The following is a 21,973-nucleotide window of genomic DNA, read 5'->3' as shown; positions in this document are numbered from 1 at the left end:
ACATGTATATGCACTTGCTTCTGATGTGTAGTTTTGGCTACTGCTACCATAGCATCAAACATGTTGCGTTTAATGATCATGAAAAGCTTTATGTTGTAACACTTATGCTTCGAAATGCGAGCGCAGCATGTATTAAACTGGTGTATTTTGAGCTTACAACTCATACCAAACATAACACTCCACTGCATTATTTAGTCATTCCATGCTCATAACACAACTACTGCTGTCCATTTTATGAGTTGCTAGTTTTCTGCCTTTTTCTTTTCTGTATTACCCTCTCCCAAGTGTATGTTTTCTCTGTGACCTGCTGCTGCTGGCCATATGGTGGTGTTGTATCTATTAATGAACATGATGGCATTTTTTTTGTTATCCTTGTGTCATGAATTCTGACATGGATGTACACTAGAAAATAAGACCTTCGCATACTGTGTCTCTGAACTGTTCCTTTACACCTTAGAGTTAGAGATAGAAACCAACTCACTCTATAAATATAGTATTGAAAAATGCAATGTAGAGAAACACAATTGTTGCATATTCTGCCTAGTAGTATTAGTAAGTAGATGAAGTTTTGCAGCACTTTGACTGATACTGATTTTATTAGCCTCAGATTTGGTAAATGCATACCTTGTGTGTAGCGGTTCATGTGAAACAACTCTTGCACACAGAGAGAGTTGTCAGTGACTTGAATCAGGCAATGGAATGTGTGAATGATAACAAACACACATCATTCAGCATGTGTGTGATGTGGATATTGAAGTGTTGCATGGTGGCTGATTTGTATATGTATGTATGTCATACATGGTTCAATTTTACCAGTGAGTGATGTTGACAAGCGCTTCTGATAAGTACTTTTAAGTGTGGCTTTTAGTGGTATGCATGGCTGCTAAGAACTGTTTCAGTGCATTTTGATACTGTTTGTATTTACTACTAGTATTGTGTGCTATATAACTACGCAATGAAATGTGTTTAGCATTTCACATTGCTAACACTTGCAGGCACATTTAATTTACTGATTCACCAATAAACATGTGTTTTGGTATAAGAGACTCTGAAAGCCCAAGTTCAAGTTACCTTTCATTGGCTCTGTTTGATACAACCATGCAGAAACCAATAGAAACAGTGATAGCAAGATTGAATGAAACAGTTTCTTGTGATATTTTGTCTAAATGAAATGAACTGACGTGCCACCATGCAGACATCACGTGTCTGCATCTAGTTGCAGTATGTTTATTATAGTTTATTTCATAAATACAGATCTAGACAAAATGTAGCAAGAAATTTGCTATCTTGCTATCTTAGTGTAGAACATGCAGTTTGTTATCGGTTTCTGTGTGGTTGTATCAAATAGTGCCAGTAAACAGTAACTTGAAATGGACTTTACATTGGGCACAAATTACCAATATGTCTAATAGAGTAGGACATCAGTGAAATGTTCTGATGATGCACCTTTGGCAGTAAATTGCACTTTGCAATGTAGACTATACTGTTCGTAGTACTTCAGTAATTGTGCCAAGGTGTCACCAATGACTCATATACACGATATTACAGTGTACCTTTAGTATTACATGTAGTGTTGTTACATTAATACAGTAATACATGTATGTTAGATTTACTGTCCAGGGACACAGACCCTTTAGCCCAGAGATTTGGCATGTGCTGACTTTCTCAAGCACTCTTAACAGCAGCTTGTGATAGTAATACTATGACAAGTCTCTAGACTAACAGGCCATTTACATTATATCATGTAAACTTTGAATACTAAAAATTGGCAGATGTGTCAGTGTAGCGCAATCCTGATATACCATATTTGGAGACACAATGTACTCCCATCTACTTTACTATATAGGACTAGCAATGGGAAAGTGTTATGTGTACCAGCTTTTCAAAAAAGAAGAAGTCACTTTGCACAAAATTTGAACATAATTCACATAATTATTATTCAAATATATACATTCTTTATCACCAATCCATTGTATGTATTTGATGGAACCTGGATCCATTGTGTTTCCAAAGCTAATTCTGTATGTAAAATGGAGGGAAGACACATTGTGTGTGGGTATTATGTGATAGAGATCTATGCGACGGAGGATTTGCTACACTTGATGAAGACAGTCTGAATATGTTACATCCAATGAGTGGCATGGACATGTAAATATGTGCATATATGCCACATTGATAGGATGGCATATTCATTGCCATAAGTAATCAATAGAGGGCGCTGTGTATCAGAAGGTAGTATCTTCAAACCGTAGTCAATATTTTCCATCTCTCGTTATCTCTTCCAGGTCCAGCTGATTTTGGCACTGACTTCCATGATGACTTTGGCAGTTTCTTCCACTTTGACTTCAAAACCCCAGATGAGGTGTTCAGAGACTTTTTTGGAGGAAGGGATCCATTTGCAGAGTTTTTTGAAGGTAAGTGTGTCATTCTGTCCATCAGTACTGTATGTGGTAACTGTGTCTCTACATATACCCCAGTGGAGTAAACAATACACTCTCAACCTTTGTGTATTTTCTGTGTAAGAATAATATGTTTAATAATTGTTGTCAACATTTCATAAATGTACACATACCAATATTCTCATCTCATTTCACTTTTTGGCATGTCACCAGTATCTGTAAAACCCTGTTGTTATTTTTTATTAAAAGTAACAATATCTTTTCAGCATATTTCGCATCTTTTTTATGTGCATGTATTTTAGCCCCTTTTGATTCTCCATTGTCTTTCCCAGTCTCTCTTGAATATAAACAAAATCACATGATAACTTTTGCACCATCTGTAAACTTGAATACAAACAAAAACATAGAGGGCGCTATCTACAAAATTATATATCATTCAGATTTGACCATAGATGGCGCTGTTCATGCCTCGTCCGTTTATCAGATAGTTCATTATAACCCCGGGATATGATATTTGATAGCTGTATACAAATATGCCAGGAATTCCCCTTGTTTAGATACTTGATCTCTGTCAGTGTTATACAAGAAATTGTTTTCATCACAGCTTGAAGCTGTCTGAGGGTGTTCTCATTATTTTTATCAATTTTCCTTCGGCAGTAAAACAATAAATTTGAAATTCTTCATTACTTTATACTGTTCTCGATGAATCTTTCCGAGGCACATTTCTGTAGATGTCAATAGATCAGGTCATATGTGTACTTTATTGCCTCTGTTTGTATTCTCAATTATCAACATACTCTGTAGTTGTTGAAAGATTATACGACTATGTAAGTTATAAAAGAAGTGAAATTTGATAACTCCCCAGTCCATGGCAAGCATGCATGCCAGAGCTGAAACGCCCCCACATCAGGCTTAAAAGTTTCAAAAAAAAAAAAGGAGAAAGAGAAACAGAGTGCATGATAATTGGTAGATATTAATTACCATCTAGACATAGTTACCATTTTTATAGACTAACTAATAGGACTTTAACCAACCAGATCCGGATCGAGAGCAGTGTCGTAGTGCACTAGTCAAACGTGTTTTTTGTCATTGAATGTATCATTGTTAACCTAGCGGCTGGCTGTCGTCAGTCCCTCCTCTCACCTCTGGATGTCGCTAACCAGTTCCTTCCCCCCATTAGGAATGAGGAGAGCAAGTGAGCCTGCCAATCTTCATGATTTCACCTATGACAACCATAACGGTAATTCATTGTATCCTCTTCACAAACTAACACCTACTTACATCATAGACAGTGGACTGCAGTCTCTACTGTTTATGGTGTACCATGTATATACACATTGTCAGCTGTAAATCACACACTTCATGTAATGCCATAACTCTAATCCCTGGTAAACGTTCATACTATTAACACACTTGTCTGTAATTCTCACTTTTAGTCTTTAACTGTACTGTAAATTTGTTGATACCTATTGACCTTTTCTCTGTCTTTCTTCACGATAGCCGTAATCAATATACATTTTTTGATTACAGCTATATTTTTGATGCAGGAAGTAGCATTCAAGGTTATTAGACATGTTTTACAAATACTTTCATTACGTTTGCTCAAACTTATGTTATGATTCACAATGTCTAATCCTACTCTTGGTGGTTGTGAGGGATAGATATTGGTGGTGGTCGGTGTGCACATATCATCATTTTTATGTAGTTTTATACATATATAGGATGTATTTCTGATTTTAGTGTAGTTGGTAGCTAGTAAAATTTAACACGTAATACATTTGATGGAAGTAGATGTACAATTAATATAGTTAATTAGACTTAATATCATTGTTTCAGGTAATCATAGACTGAAATACTTTGTATGGTGTATGACTAAGGTGTCAAATCCCAATCAAGTGAATCATCAGCTATGTTTTTTTTTTGCCAAGCTCTAAGATAACAAAGATATTGAGATGTACATAGTTTCTTCTTCGTTGACCATATTTTCAGTAGGGAAACTCAGAGTGACTTTAGGGACTCATGTTGATATACCCAACTTAACAAAGTCACTGGTCTATACCGTCAGTGGTATTTTGATAATATAGTGATGCTGGGTGACACCTACATGTTGGGTGACTATTCCTCCCAAAATTTACTGGATGTCAGAAATCAACATTTCCCACAGTCAAATTAGATTTACCTAAATTTTCATATCTATATATATACATTGTTACATTGGTATGTACATTCATGTATGTATATATAATTTTCCATAGTTAAGTGACATAGACTTCTTATATTGTTATTGTAGTAATGATTTGGGTTGGATATGGAAATACATATTGGCCATTTGACCTAACTAGACACTATTTTTGTACTGTTTTACTAAATGGAAAAGGATATTTGATATGTGTTTCTATTCTAGCAATGGGTTAATTAGTGTACATGTATAACTACTATCAATGTACTCCTTGGGTTGTCCACTATATGCTATAAAGAGGATGGCCATAGCCATTACTAATGACATGGAGATATACAATATAAAAAACAAACAGCACAGTACCAAAGTATTAGCCCTTATTAGCCCAAGTGAATGCATGATAATTAGTCCATGGACTTGTCTGATACCAGACTGCTTTATTAATATAGCTCACTGTACCACAATAGTAACATCAACAGGACAATTCTATGGTCAAAAATAGAACCATTCACTAGTCAGTTAGTATTTGTTCAAATATGGTGGTCTCACCATTTTACTAAATTTTTTTCAAGACCTTTCTTCCTTGAAGACAAATTCTGAAATGAGTTATCATAGTTTGCAAGTTTGACCAAATTGTTATATTACGTACGTGACTTGAGTGTGTTTCATCTAATAGTTTACATATGTTGACAAGATTCAAAGTGGAAGTGTTATTCTAGAATCATTTTGTGTCGGAGAGTAAGTCACATATCATACAGATTATGTATCTTATTTAGATTGTGCATTGTACCAGTTATATCCACAATCAATGTAAAAATAGTCTTTTGGCCTTCAGCACTTTTTAAAAATTGTTCTTCAGTCACTTCATTTTAGTTTACCTATTTGATCAGTGTGTTATCTAGTGCCTGACAAAAACATTTGTTGTCAATCAAAATGATAGAAATGGGGTCTCCTTGCGAGTCACTACATAGGAAAGGATACTAGGGGATTACCAAATTTTGATTCGTCATAAGAAGTTGCTGTGAGTCATTGCATGTCAAACTAGCTTAGAGGGGACACACTAAATATAAATTCATTAGACAAGATGGAGAAGAAGGGGTTGAGAGAATTCAGGAGAAGCTCATTTGTGAAATGAAATGAAATGAAACCATACTTTTAAAATCAGACTGTAAATGTCACAAATCAGACTGTTAGACATTATATAGCAATTTAATAGCCTATCTATTTTACATGCACTACTGAACAGTCATGCTAAAAGTAGTTATAATATGTCTAGTGATATGTCTCTCTGACTGTGTGTGATCTAACTTAAAATGTTTCTAATTAAAAAGAAGATGGCAGGATATTTGATAGTGCAACCACTGAAATTACTGTACTGAAATGAAATGAAATGAAAGTTGAAAACAAAATGTTTTCACAATTGAAACTAACAGCTGAAATTACTCTGTAGTTTTATGTTTATACATGAAGTGTAAATTAGAATGTTATCAAACTAAGTGAAATAGGCAGTTGGTGAAATGACTTGGTTATTTACAAAGAAGCTACCAAACAACATATTTAATACAGCACACAATTGAACTGGTTCCAAATTAGAGGTATCAACAGGGATGGAACAGCATGTGGATAAACCTGTTAAAAAAATTGACACTTGCATTGTACAGTAGTACTGCAATGCTTTTCATGCTATTTTTGTAAAAATGCTGCAAAAGTCACAGCTGGGTTTCATGGTTTGGGAATAAACACAGACATTCAGAAAGTAAGTCGTATATTGATATCCCTGTCAGTCAGGCTGTACTTGATGGGTAAATTCTAATGTTCCTATAAAAAGGCAGAATTGTGCAGTAGCTGCATTTTTAAAACAAGAAATGAAAAAAAAAATGTTTGTACAAATGCTGTAAAAATGACAGCTGTGTGTTTTGTATCACAAACACAATTACATTGACAGTAGTCATACCTGTACTAGAGCCTATAAAGTTGAAATGTTCCTAATCCAAATGAAATAGACAGCATTGTGCAGTAAGTTGTTGAATGTTAACAAAGAAATGAAAAGAAAATATTTGTACAAATGCTGTAAAAATAACAGCTGTGTTTCATGGTTTGTGAATAAACACAGTCTGAGGTTTGTGGAAAGTAGTCAAAAAAAGACATGTATTAATACAGTCTGATTAATATCCATGTAGTGTACACTTCATGATTTCATTTTGGCTGTTACATTTACTGTCGTTTGTTCTATTGTGAGCACTCATTACATACATAGGACACAATACCATAGATTTTCCCAAACCCAATCTCGTACTTACGAGTAGCCAACCAGAACTCATCTTACAATATAACACTCAATGTTCAAAATTGAAAGAAAGAGAACCATCAAACAATAACAAATAACATTGTCATCTCCACTCTGTGCTCGTGCTCTTTTCAAACAACGTTCTGAAGTGCTGTACCTGTATGTTTCAGCACTTTATTTTCATTGGTTGAATGAATTCATTCAATGGCTCAGTGCTCTCGTGTGGCTTGGGAAAACCTGTGGTAGTGTGTCAGATGTATGTAATAGCCTCTCACAAATGAACAAACAACAGTAAATGTAACAGCCAAAAAGAAATCGCGCAGTGTTCACTACATCGGATTTTAATCAGATTGGGTATTGATATGCCTGTTGTTAATCATATTTATAAGTTCAGATGTATAACTATATTCTCCAATCCTACTCCAAAAGAAGTAGTCGAAATTGTGCAGAAAGTTACTAAATTAAAAAAAAAAAAAAAAAAAAAAATGTTTGACAGTACAAATGCTGTAAAAATGACAGCTGTGTTTTGTGGTGTGGGAAAAGAAAGACTACTTAGGTGCTGTAATGATCTGTGATGTAAAGTTCATGACTTGACAAACCAGGCAAGTGAAAAAACAAGTATAGACTTACACACACATATGGCATCAACTGACCTTAAGTTGGGATATTACTACTAGGAGTAGAGAGTCTGTGTGATTTCCTGGCAGCTACAATTGCACTTCCCTCTATTTTAGAGGTAAAATGAGATATACATGAAGTTTTCCGAAAACATCCCATTTATTAAAGCAACAATGTAGTAGAAATATTAGGTAAAAAATTATCAGAAGCAAAATTCTATAAGATGTTGTAGATTGTCACTGTTAAATTCTTCTACAATCAAAAGTTACATTTTGGACATTTGGACGTTTTGGATGAAAAATGCAAACATCAGTCTCCATGGAAACCACAATATACTAGTATCGTCACTGGCAAGGCAGTTAGCTAATTGACCAAACTAAGATGATTATATTTACATCTTACATTATTTATTTTGTTGATTAATATTTGGTCAAAATCATTTGATGAAAGTGTTGCTCAAAAAATTAGCAAAATCAAGGAAGTACCAGAATGAATGTCACCTATCAATGAAATTGACTGAATCCCCACTTTGCCTCTATAAATTTCACAATATGAGCTAAGAGGGCAATCAGAGATAGTGCTAAGTAATGACACTCATCATCTAGTATATTGTAGACAGTGTAAAATAAATGGCAGCTAATCCCTTACAGTTCTAGGGTTGTGTTACTTTTCTGCAACAGATATATGGTATAATGATTAGGAGTTTGGCTATTTACAGTAAATGTTTCGAAAGCTACATTAGTAAAATTCTGAAGTGTAATCAAGAACTGAAAGGGATTGAATGAAATTCTGTCTAGTTTCAAACCTCACTTAGCTTTCTAAAGACAGAATTCGAGAGGACAAAGGTAAAGTTTCAAAGGAAATCAGATTAGTCTGATATAAGTGGATACAAAAAATGGAGTAACTTTCTGTTGAGTTTTTAGCACAACTGAAGTCATTTAACCAACTACCTATTTCACTTAGTTTGATAACATTCTAATTTACACTTCATGTATAAACATAAAACTACAGAGTACTTTCAGCTGTTAGTTTACAGCAATTGTGAAAACATTTTATTTTCAGCTATAGGGATCGCCCGGCGTCTGTCTGTCTGTGTGTGTGTGTGTGTGGATGTGTGTGTGTGTGTAAACAACTTAAAGTCAAAAACTGCTGAACCGATTGCCATGATATTTGGTGGGTCCATTACCTTGGGTGTCTAGTTGGGAAATTGTTCAAATCAAAATGATCGCATCACAGGTCTGTGATTTGGGTAAAAAAATGTGATTTTTGGTCAAAAAACTTAAACTCAGAAACTACTGGGCAGATTGGTGCGAAATTTAGTGGGAACATTCTGAAGGGGGTGTAAAGTAAGATTTGTTCATGACATGATGATTCCATCAGTGATATGCAAATTAGGGCTAAAAATGTGTCTTTTGGGTTAAAAATCTATAATTCCAAAAGTACTAAGCAGATGGGGCTGGAATTTAATGAGAATGTATCTAGGGATGTATGGATGAAGAGATATTAAGCATACAGTGAGTCCATGAGTGATATGCAAATTAGGTGTAAAAATGTTCATTTTTGGTCAAAAACTTATATCTCAAAAACTATTTGGTCACTGAGTCTGAAACTTGGTGAGATGTTTCTGAAAGTGTTATTCTGCAGATTTTCATCAAAACATTTTGACAAAATTGGCCCTAGCAACCATGACCACGCCCTTAGCAACGACCAAATGGCAGTATATTTTGGTCAAATGACATCATCTGGTAGGCAAATGAGTAAACATTCAAAAAATGTATGTAAATACCCTAGCAACCATGACCACGCCCATAGCAACAGCGAAATGGTCGTGTATTTCACAAAGATAACAACAGGGATTAATAGACAATTGAATAAACATTCAAAATATGTATGTAAATTTGCCTAGCAACAAGACCACGCCCATAGCAACAGCCAAATGATCACATATATTGCAAAGATAACAACCAGGATTAATAGACAATTTAATAAACATTCAAAAGATATATGTAAATATGCCTAGCAACAAGACCACGCCCATAGCAACAGCCAAATAATCACGAAATGTATGCAAATATATCTAACAACATGACCACGCCCATAGCAACAGCCAAATGATAGCATGTATCGTAAAGATAGCAACATGGTTGGATAGGCAACTGGGTAGCCATTCAACAAATGGCCACTTATTGTTACCATATGGATAAACATTTTTAGAAACTGTACAGTTGTGCTACAACGCCATTGGCGGTATTTTTTATTCCTCTATGGACTTATTGAAGGATTTGAATAGAAAGCAAATAGGGGTAAACTTAGAAAGAAAGCCAGCTAGCTCAGTTAAACTTAAAGTCAGAAGTATAACAATTGCGTATAATGGAAATATCTGGTGTCTAACCTCAGTGGGCTAATTCAACACAAAGGGAAAAACTCAAAGGAGAGCCAGATCAATGAAATTCATATTTGAATAGTTTTTCATCGGAACCATAGAACCATACACTGTTATTGTTTTCACATCGGTTTCTGAAGCAATGGAAAAAGGGTTATGATCTTTTTATGCCAAAAAGGAGCTATGCTGGTTTCATTGCAGTTTATAAATTACAGCCTTGTTTCACATCATCTTGTATTGCATATCTGCTGAATCCAATCAGAGCTGACTGAAATGCTGCAAAGTATCTTTAAAGAGCAACAAAAAATATTTTCTTTTAGTGCTAAGATTTCTCCACAGGCTCATTCACATGCAAGGTGTTGGACTATACAGCTGATATCGTGAACAAGGCAACTTTTATGAGTAACATTTGATCATATATTATGTAGAAATATGTAAAACTCCATACATACATACATACATACATACATACATACATACATACATACATACATACATACATACATACATACATACATACATACATACATACATACATACATACATACACACACACACACACACACACACACACACACACACACACACACATACATACATACATACATACATACATACATTGAGATTTTATCGTCCATTTCATAAAGAATTGTCCTGCTTGTCAACCTCATGCCCAGCCCATGCCCACCTCATGACCACCTCATGTACAGCTCATGTTTTTACATGACATCCACATACTAAAGAACTACAGGCCTCAAAACTGTCAAATACATGTACATTTATGATAATCTTAACCAAAAATATGGAGATGCCCTTCTAAATTAAATAAATGATATTCTCATAGCAAAAAATTTTTAACAGTATTTCCATGGTGAATGAAATGAAAATCAACATGATGCCAGTGCTAAATTCAACATATTAGATTTTTACATGTAATCCATACACACCATCTGTGACCAAACCCCAAGGAGAATTTAGTCAAAAGACCAGAATAAAATTTCGGAGATGATTTGCTGCCTACAACCAACTAGTATACCCCATAAGGAACATAGGTTAGAAGTGAAGAAAACAGACCCTGAGTTCACATACCATTAAGGAAACTAATTTCTATCAAATGTCTTTCGTTTCTATAGATACCAGGAGGGGATCAGGAACAAGGAGGCCTGGCAACTCTTTGTTCCAGAATTCATTTAGCAGCGGATTCCCAGGATTTGGGTTTTCATCATCGTTCAATTCATTTAATGATCCATTTGGAACCAACGAGTAAGTACAAATAATTATCATTATATAGTTATTTTAATCAACGTACAAACATTTATGTTTTATTGGTCTTTAATTCTATCTCAACTAACATCTTTGTCTTCCCACTTTCACTCCTAGCATCACAGGCATTTTCAGGGGCTTAAATTTAACTTTCTACATTTGGTAGTCAGATTTAGCCAAGTGAACTGTTTGTAGCTACAGTTCTATTGATTGGCATTTTTTATATAGTCTAACTGACTGCCACCTTATAAATTTGGTAGTTTACATACAATGTTTTGTACTGGTAGTCTATCTACCCTTGACTACTAATTTGGATCCCTGATTTTGTCACTCCTTGATTATATCCCATTCTTTATAGAGAAATCTTAGCTGAGAAGTGTTGACAAACTCGTGTGGAAGAATACTTCTTAATACATTAGCAATGTTTTTACTGAAGGCAATAAGTACATGTAGGTGAAATCTACCGAGTTCCCCAATAATTTTACCAGGGTTCTTAAACATCCATATAATTATGATATATTGTAATTTGTATTGAAAATTAGTACTGTAACATATGGGAAACTATGTCAGTTTTACTGCTTTCATTCTTTCTGTAATCAGGATTCGTCAACCACTTAAAGCAAAGACAATATATGTGTGTTGGAATCTCACACACAGGGTCTAACCTTTATGACATTGGGTTTAAATGACATAAGATCATTAAAACCCTCAAACTATACTCTCTAAGTGCTGATGCATGGTACTTCTTTTCCTTTTCATCACTAATCTTTATTTGCAACTATTTCAATCTGTACATCTATATGGAGTGTTTCCTATTAAATGCTGTGGGGATTGACCTTTGACCCTCAGTAAGCCATGGGAGACTGAGAGTATTGAATAAGATATTAAAAAGGAAAGTGACATTTTGTTTTTCAACCATATGAAAGTGGTGATGTCTGTTAGATGTACAAGTATACCCAGGAGGGCAGTGATTTCTATGTAATAAGGTATATTAAGTAGGGTACTAAAGTTATAAGTAGTATAGTCCCTAAAAAGTGAAATTCCTGACATTTTCATATGCCCTGGATGTAAGACTCACTGTGTGTACAAGACATTGATCACTTGTGAAAAGCAATGATTTATATGTTTGATGTACAAGTACACGATATTTGAAAGGCATTGATTTATACAATGACTGATACGTGCTGAATTTAAGTACTTTGTCAAAATAGAAGTGAATTATTATTATTTTTTAAGTAAATAAACGAGGAAAGAAAATAGCAGCACACACACAGGAAAAAACCCAGCACTAATTCTGTGAAGTGAAGTGAAGTGAAGTGAAGTGAAGTGTTATGATCATTCCTATAAGGAAATAGTAATACATCACTAATAGTGTAGAGTAAAAGCCTTTAGAGTTTGAAGAAGTATGAGAATTACAAATGTAACTGATACACACAACATATGATAAGTTGAAACCTTTCGACTACAAATTAATTTTGAGAAGCCTTGTCCTTGCCAATTTGTGACAGCTATAATAACATAAATTCGGGGAGGGAGAGGGGAAAGGGAGGGTAAGGTAGGGGAGGGTAGTGAGTTTTTGGAATGAAGAGTAATTGTGCTTAAGAATATAACTGACACACATACATGTTATATTGACAAGATATACCTTCCAAATTAAGCCTCTCCAAATATAATTTATTTGCTACTTGGCATTTAAACTGCCACTACCATACACTATTACCTAGAGAAATAGATATAATCATGTTGTGGTGATATTCTATCTCCTTCAGGAATAGTAACATCGTTCATCATCATATCTTAGAGAGTTTTTCTTTGACCTTGCATATCTCAGCAGGCCTGACCTACAATGACATTTCTAATTCTGAGACAGACATGAAACATGTAGCTATTTAATACATTTATTACATTTAGTCTTGGGCATGACCTGTATTATCTCTATATATGCAGGCTGATACACAGCTTGGCTGTAAAATAGTTGATTATCACTACTGGTTGACTTTTATAAGACAAAGTTGCCGCCATCACAGAAACAGTCAGAGACTTGTTTTATTGTAATAACTTTACTAATTCAAGTAATTGTATTATGGGCCGATGGCCTTCAAATACAGTAATGTACTAGATAAATAGACCATGGATCCATACAATTTTCATAGTCTTACTCTCTCTTAGTGGTAAGACCATGACAAGTTGACAAATCTCTGGGTTACAGCCATGTTTGTATGATTTGTTGAGTTCAAATACAAGTTATTTGGCTAAGTAAAGTTTGTGATAAGGCCAAACATAGTTGCTTCTGATGGTGGCAATGATTATATAGATGGTATATATATTGTAGTTGGTATCAATGGGTAAGACCTTGCTGGATAGTCTAGGAAGTTAATTATTGCCAGTAATTAACAGGCTATAAATGGTCCAATGCAGGTGAATCTTTTGTAAATGCCTGCATTCAGAAGGTGACATTTTAAATTTACTGGCATTTAGCAGGTGAAATTTCAACTTTAGCTGCATTTGACGGACAAATTTTAAAGCCCACTTGCATATTGACTATTTTCATGATGAGGAATCTTTTTATTTGCATTAATATGAACATTGTCATTCAACAAAATTAATTATTTGTATTCAACAGATAAATATGGCATTTGTGACAGTGAATATTGATGAGAATTAAAGTTCAATATTTATTATTTTACTTTGCTCCCAAGATGTATGTTATAGGAGCATTTTGTTCCCAAAATTTTTAATTCATGAGCACATTGATAGTAAAAAAATCTTGCTGAAAGAGTTAACTTCATCGGCTGACTGTATATGATGAAATTTCAAAACAGAGATATGAGGTGAAATATGTTGCTATTTATACATTACTACACTCAGTGTCAAGCATGATGTATATAGTTTCTAATAAATGACTGACAGATGAACCGTGAAATGTGTAGCTATTTATATATTACTACACTCAGTCTTGGATATGACCAGTGACATTTTGTTATTATATAGAAAGATGAAGCATGCAACTAGTCATACCCAGTTTTATGTATATGACCTGTTTGTCTGAAAGAAACAATTGACAGATGAAACATGTAGCTGTTTATACATTACTACACTCAGTGTCAAGCATGACCTGTATTGTAATGATGTTAAAACGTGATTGACAGATGAAACATGTAGCTGTTTATACATTACTACACTCAGTGTCAAGCATGACCTGTATTGTAATGATGTTAAAAAGTGATTGACAGATGAAACATGTAGCTACTCATACATTACAAAAACCAGTGTCAGGCATAACCTGTATATAATAGTATTTGTAATACATTACCTGACAGATGAAACATGTGGCTGTTTATACACTACTACACTCAGTGTTAGGCATGACCTGTATATATTTCTAATGAATGATTGACAGATGAAACATGTGGCTATTTATACATACTATTAGTTACATTCAGTCTGATGCAATACAGTCACACAGACAGCAACAGTTTTATGTTGTAATTTTAAATGACAAAACAGTTGCTGTCTGTATAAATATCAATAACTTAAGCCTATCAATGAAACAAATTAATCTAACATCTTTGATTTCATATCTGTAATATCATAACCTATAAAGAAATTAATTCATTCCTAGGAATACTGAATATGTTTACCAGATGTTTAATAATAATATCAATGAGATTATAATATGAGAAGTAATATGTCTTACAATATGAATATTTTGACAACCGTACGGTAGAAGTCTTTTAGTTACGGTACTCTGTGTGTTGAAGGGGAAGGAGGGTAACCAGAATCGGGAGGGGGTTATATGTACTCTTACATGAGTAAGAGAAGAAGAAAATTCTTTGACAGGAAACTCTGATACATATTGTTCATAATTACTTGAAAAGCAGCTGAAAATGACAACATTCTCCAAAACTTAGAACTCAGAAAGTGACTGTTACGTAAATAAATCAAACGATTTATATTTTGTGCTACAAATTGATTTTATTTTATATCGTGCAACATTTAAACCCATTTAAGTTAAAGAAGCGTTTGGTGAATACAGAATGACATGACAGCTAGTCTAGAAGTTACACACTAATGTAGATAATATGTAATGTTAATAGGTTAATAACATCAAGAGATGAATCATCAATACTAGTCAAATATGTAGTTGTTATTACAGCTGTCAAGATATGCTCTATGAATAATATACTTATAACTCTCTATCTCTCAATTTTTAAAAAAGTATTTGCAATTTCACTTTTAACCACAACAGAGGGACTTCTTTTGAAATGATTTATGTGCGGAAATGAGTGTTTGTTTATAAAAATAAAACATTGTCACCCTCCCCATCCACCTCGATTCTTTACTTGTGGACAATAATGATGATGTCACCCTTCATATCACAATACAACCTCCCCCATCCAACTCAATTCTATACTTGTAGAAAACAAAGAACATATCACAATACAACCCCCAACCTCCCCACCTTGATTCTTTATGTGCAGAAAACAAAGAATGACACCCCTTCCCATATCATAATACAACCCCCAACCTCCCCACCTTGATTCTTTATGTGCAAAAAACAAAGAATGACACCCCTTCCCATATCACAATACAACCCCCAACCTCCCCACCCCAATTCTTTACTTGTAGAAAACAAAGAATGACACCTCTTCCCATATCACAATACAACCCTGAACCTCCCCACCCCAATTCTTTACTTGTAGAAAACAAAGAATGACACCTCTTCCCATATCACAATACAACCCTGAACCTCCCCACCCCAATTCTTTACTTGTAGAAAACAAAGAATGACACCCCTTCCCATATCATAATACAACCCCCAACCTCCCCACCTTGATTCTTTATGTGCAGAAAACAAAGAATGACACCTCTTCCCATATCACAATACAACCCCCAACCTCCCCACCCCAATTCTTTACTTGTAGAAAACAAAGAATGACACCCCTTCCCATATCACAATACAACCCCCAACCTCCCCACCTTGATTCTTTATGTGCAGAAAACAAAGAATGACACCTCTTCCCATATCACAATACAACCCCCAACCTCCCCACCCCAATTCTTTACTTGTAGAAAACAAAGAATGACACCTCTTCCCATATCACACTTCACTTTCCCAAACTTTGCTGATAAAAAAGATAAATTCATTCTATCTTAATAATAATAATCATCTAACTTCTCTACTTCTCTTCTCTTGTTCACCTCTTACTATCTTGCCTTCAGCCTGACGCATTTTTCTTCGTTTATTGGTGGATTTCCAAATCCTGGGTAAAGTTTAAAATCTATCTCTTTTGCTTGCATGGAGTTTGGCCAGTGCGGTCACCTCGCAGTTGTCAAACAGTGCTACTTCTTCCCATAGATTGTCACCTCAGTGCTGGAAGACTTGTGTGTGTACATGTTTGTTGCTGGAGACAAATGCTACCTTTAACATTGAATTCTGCCTGTAACAATGAATGCTGCTTAATTTCTGTGATAGAACTTACGATATGTAAATATTAATATCGCTTCAAAGCTGACATGTTTGCAGTGCTGTTTCCTAGAATTATACTCTTTGTTATTTGTCATTGTCAACTACTAGTACTAGTATTTCAGCCAAGGAAAATATTTGTAACCTAAGGGGCCTTGCCACCATGAGTCAAAGACGATTGATGATGAAACCCCTTAGTCACAAATATTTTCTAGCTGAATAAAGAAATACATTGTATCTGCGCAAACGTAAACTATGGAAAATAATGGCTATTTTGAAGGTTTTGACTTATGATCCAAACACTGCAGAACAATACAGAAACATATAGACTAACCATAATATAAAATGCATATATTTTGATTAATTTCCCTCAACATTGTTTGTACATGGTAACAGTTATACTGATCAGGAGTAAGTGCATAAGCTGAGAACAATTGATAACAATGAAGCGTTATATGCAAATTATATGGTAATGACTTACTATCAATGTAGAATATTCATTGGCTTCAGATTATGCACTGTATATGGATACTATATGAATAACTTATATTATGTATTTGTGTACTTGTGTGTATACTATATGAATACCTTGTATTTGTGTACTTGTGTGATATGTTTCACATTCACATTTTATTTTTCAGTGTTCTGTTAACCAGAATTCTTGCACACACATTGTGACTGTATAACCATTGTCATGGCAACTCATTTGAAGTGAAACTCTTGTGTGTTTTTCTATTAATTCCACTATCTTGTACCTTTCACTATTAATTTCTTCATGTACTTGTATATACTAACTAACATTCCTTGTCATATTCTCCATTGTCTTCTGTAACACATCATAGTGGTATTCAACACAGTTTTATGGACAGTAGTTATGATACTGGTGGCTTTAGTTCAGGGTAAGTTAGCTATCACAACGTATTCCACCAGTCAAGATCTGCTCTGAGTCATGGTGTTAATAGTTGTGGATTTCTGCTTCCATGTTTCTATATGAATGTCAGTCTGTAACATCTTTGCACTCATTTATCTTTTAGAAGATCTCTCTCGTAGTGGCTCCTTTCTCTGTAGAGGATCTCTCTCTCATAGTGGGAAATCCATATGCATGTTAAGATGAATTTTTTCTCTTTCATAGTACCACTGTAATACAGGCAATAGTGAAACTTGCTGTAGTGTAAATAGAGATATTTTATGTAAAAAATATATAGTTTGAACATGAAAACATATGGTAAGGTGTGAAATGTTCATAGTACTAGTAGTAAAGCCTAGTATGATAAATACAACAATGGCTGGAATACCATTCAAAGGGAACGCTACTCTAGGAAACAGACATTTTCATAAAATATGGGTTCTGCATGGAGAGTCATTTCATGATGTGTTATCACCTGCAATTACTTGCAATTTCAGAAAAGCATCAAGTTGATCTTGTGCAGTTACAGAGTATCTTTGCTATGGGCTATTACATCTGCGAGTCAGTAGAAGTAATGTATTCAAGTTGGACACTAAATATTCATGAGTCCTGAGTGCCTATACCCAAACAGTGTAAATCAGCTCTTATGAGTATTCAGTGTGCATAACGTATGACACGAAACTTCAGTCCATAGTACTAGGTATTGATATACCTGTACCAGTCAATGCTCAGTCATATGTATGTCTTGTAATTAGGTGTCTTGTTTATTTTACATATTTGTCTGTTCTTAATGAATAGTGTGAAAATTGAAATATATTATGTAAAATTATAATTTATAGACTGCAGTTATGATGCAGATGATTATGTGAATTTGATGGCATACCATAGTGGAATATATTAGGATCTCAGATCACCAAATCTGAGCTTGTACACAGTAGTGCTTGTTGTACCTCAATATTATTAACATTCAGGAGAAGCAATGTATAACAAGTTGATGTTTGCCTATTAAATTTAAATAACTCACCCCCTTTAGGTTATGTGAAATAAGTTGATAGACCGACTTGGATTAGTCATTAACAATCATTACATAGGAATTTATATTCACCAGTTTGTGTGTATAAATAGAATTATATGATGTTGGGTGAAGAGGGGTCCTTTGATTTGTTTTACTCCTGCTAAGTCATTTTATCCCAGTTACTGTACATAGTTTACCACATTCACCAAAATGTCATGGAATGTCTAAGATAACATGATTCTATGTACATGTAGTATTGGAATTCATACTGTCCTATTCGTGGCGATGCATAGACTAGTGGCGAAAGAAAATACTGATTTATACAACTGATATAGTAGGCTTCCATTATTCTTATTGCATATCTGATGACAAGTCAAGATTACCTTTCTTATTTTCATGGGGGATCCACTTTGAGTCTGAAATGTCAACTTTGTGTTTAAGTTTATCATTTATGTGAGTGTTTCCAAAAAAGAATTCAAAAGTACAGATTTCATTTCAATAAGTTCAGTGGTTATGATTGGTACTGTATCTACTTACTGTACCAAGAAAAGACAAAGTTAGAGGAAATATAAATTTACAATAATAAGAGTTCATGGCCTTCGGACATTACTTATAACTTTACTCCAAATATGACAAGTAAATAATTATGCTACTGAGGTCACTGGGCATATATGTACATTTTCTGCCCTTGGTGGTTTTCTTGTAATACATGAGATTTTCTGCAAGTTTGATCTTTTGAAGAAATAGTTTAAATAGGTTTAATGTAAGTAAAACTACAAGGGACAGAAAAAAGGAAAGAATGTGCAAATTCAGAAAAACCCTCTGTATGGATATACCGGGTATCTAAAAGTGAATTGTAGACTCATTTTCCAGAGTTCTAGGTTACATTGTATGTGATTGATTTTGTAAAACATTACATACATGTATGTGAAATAAATAGATAAAGAATTATGGTTAGCTGATCATTACTAGTGAAATAACCAAGTACTTTTTTCAAAATGACAAGAAGTGAAATTGAAAAACTACTTTATAATATCCATATGCTAAGTGGCCTTCAAATGGATTTTTGAGTCCTGGATACAATATATTGACATGATGTGAGCTCCTTAAGTTACCAAATATATTGTTTACTATTGAGACTACACACTAAAACATAAACATACCATATTGGATGCATTGCCAACTCTTTCATCATATTAGTATGCATGAACATGTATAGATGACTTTCCTTACAAATAGCAATAGATGTATTTGGCATTTGCTAGCTGTTTGGTTTCAATGCTGCAACTTTTCCAATGAAATTTATGTTGCTTTGCTTGGCTAGAATGTAACTGCATGTGTTTTGACCATCGTTATACAATGTATATGTAAGTGGTAAGAGGATGAAGGTAAGGTTTCCAGATCTTTGCAAGCCATACATCCTGTGTATCCCCATCCAAGCAGAAGGTATTACCCCCCATTTGAAAGTAATGGGGTTCTACCACATTGTTGTTGAAGATGAGGGATGAAATATAGATAGTGAAATCTATCCATACTTAACTCGTTGTGTTAAGAAAATTGATTCTGCAGATAGATATCCAGTTGTACTAGAGACCCTAGAACTCCAGGGTCTGTGTTACAGCCGATACTTATTTCAAACCCATATATCATTTCAAGTGCAGGCTTGTTCTCATAAAATATCAAAGATCAGTCAACCTGGTAATAGATTGGGTAAACAGTTAAAGTACAGTGTAGTTGTAATACTGTATGGCTAGGTTTCACTGTGTATAGGTGGTGTTGTCATTGTCTGCATGTAACTCTCTTTAGTAATGTGTTCCTTTCCATTTGTGTATGTTTCCTTACAGTTTCACTGGTTTCTCGTCTAGTTCAAGTTTCAGCACGGGCACAGGAAATGTAAAAAGAACGTCAACAACCACAAAAATTGTAAATGGCAAGAAAATTACAACGAAAAAGTAAGTTTGTATATTTCTATATTTTATTGAGTTCGGAAAATGTGACAAGATAATATGACTAATTTGGATTTGAGTTAATTCTGTATAAAATGCAGTGGACTATGATAGTGAAAAGTTGTGTATGGTCATAGCCCCCTTAGTACAATTGTAGTGGATGGTCATAGCCCCCTCAGTATAATGGTAGTGGATACATCAGTGTGTTATTTTAAGGGTTAGATTTGTGAAGTCAACCAAAGGAAACAGTTGACAGTTTAAATAACTTGGAATATGAACATCTAACTATTCATCCCAGCTTTGTGAATATACAGTGAACCAGATTGGATATCCCAATCAATCAATCAATCAATCAATCAATCAATCATTCAGTCCCTTTTTCAGTACGTATGCCACTAGCCTTTTGTACAAACATTTGCTTTTGTGGATCAGAACTAGTGTTAGGGTCATAGCCGTGACAAGTTCAGATTGAGCTATTTCTGTGGCCTTCACCAGATATATTATCCCCGATAATAATATACATCTTTAAAATGTACAAATTTTGTTTGTATCTAGTCAATAAACAATTCAATTGAAAAGATACAATCAAAACAAAAAAGTTCTCTGCATAAAAAAACAAAAAACAGTTAGATATCTGCAAACCAGTCCAACAAGTTTCTCCTTCAACATTAATTGATTTGCCACCAAAGCATTCCTGGCATCAAGGGCAAGTCAGTTTTTCCACATATTAACCATGTAGTTTTCACTCCTACACGTACAGAGTTTATGACAACGGAAAAGAAACAGTGGAAGTTTATGAAGACGACAACTTAAAATCGCTTACAGTGGATGGTGTACCACAGCTGGAATATGAACGTTAGAAGCTATTAAAACCAAAACCTTTTCACAGAGACTATAACTTAATTTAAACAAGAAAACATCTACATGTACATGCCAGGCTTATCTCACTGAAGAGAACGGGCTGTGTCTAAAGGAATTTTTACCAGAAGCTCTTTAACCCTAATACAGTTTTTATTAGGGGAACAAAAAAAAGACTATATACTGCTAGGACAGAAATCATATGGTGGAAGTTTAACTTAAATAAGAATCCATGCCGAACTAGTGTGTGATAGGGAAAGAATGTGACTGTGTGTATGATGAAAGAGTCAGTTACAAGATGTACAATTGACAGAGTTACAAGACAGGCTCCCAGTGTTGTGGTTTTCACTTTCATTTTGACAAATTCTCCCAAACTATTTTTAGAAGCATTCGAATAAGACTTTAAGTAACAGAGAAAAACATATAAAGTTATAAACAGCATTTTGTAATATTGTCAAGGATGTAAAGAAGACCCCACCGACTGACAACAGCTTTTCAGCACACGCACTTGTATGCCTTCTTATTGCCTGGTATTTAGAGGAATTTTATAACTATGTGATTGGGGGGGGGGGGGGGGGGGGGGGAGATAAAAACAAAGTAATACATGGTGTATGGAATTGACTATCTACATAGGCAAGAGTGCTTGTTTAC

General features: G+C 34.5%; 1 protein-coding gene across 8 annotated transcripts in view; it reads left to right on the top strand.

The window, feature by feature from the left end:
• Positions 1–21,883, top strand: part of LOC144434633 (dnaJ homolog subfamily B member 6-like) — a 45,126-nt gene extending 23,243 nt beyond the window's left edge. For 3 of the 8 annotated variants that reach the window (XM_078123130.1, XM_078123125.1, XM_078123126.1), the window contains 7 exons: positions 2,286–2,414; positions 3,580–3,639; positions 11,000–11,129; positions 16,353–16,397; positions 17,439–17,495; positions 20,363–20,470; positions 21,225–21,883. In XM_078123130.1, the coding sequence (XP_077979256.1) occupies positions 2,286–2,414; positions 3,580–3,639; positions 11,000–11,129; positions 16,353–16,397; positions 17,439–17,495; positions 20,363–20,470; positions 21,225–21,324 (629 nt within the window). In that variant the 3' untranslated portion in view covers positions 21,325–21,883. The remainder of the gene's footprint in view (positions 1–2,285; positions 2,415–3,579; positions 3,640–10,999; positions 11,130–16,352; positions 16,398–17,438; positions 17,496–20,362; positions 20,471–21,224) is intronic. The other 5 variants (XM_078123132.1, XM_078123129.1, XM_078123127.1 and 2 more) reach the window with 4 other exon arrangements.
• Positions 21,884–21,973: the final 90 nt, after the last annotated feature.

This window comes from Glandiceps talaboti, chromosome 4, assembly GCF_964340395.1.
Source record: "Glandiceps talaboti chromosome 4, keGlaTala1.1, whole genome shotgun sequence".
Taxonomy (NCBI): Eukaryota; Metazoa; Hemichordata; class Enteropneusta; family Spengelidae; genus Glandiceps; species Glandiceps talaboti.
The sequence above is the reverse complement of the archived record's forward strand: the minus strand, read 5'-3'. Positions and strand labels throughout refer to the sequence as shown.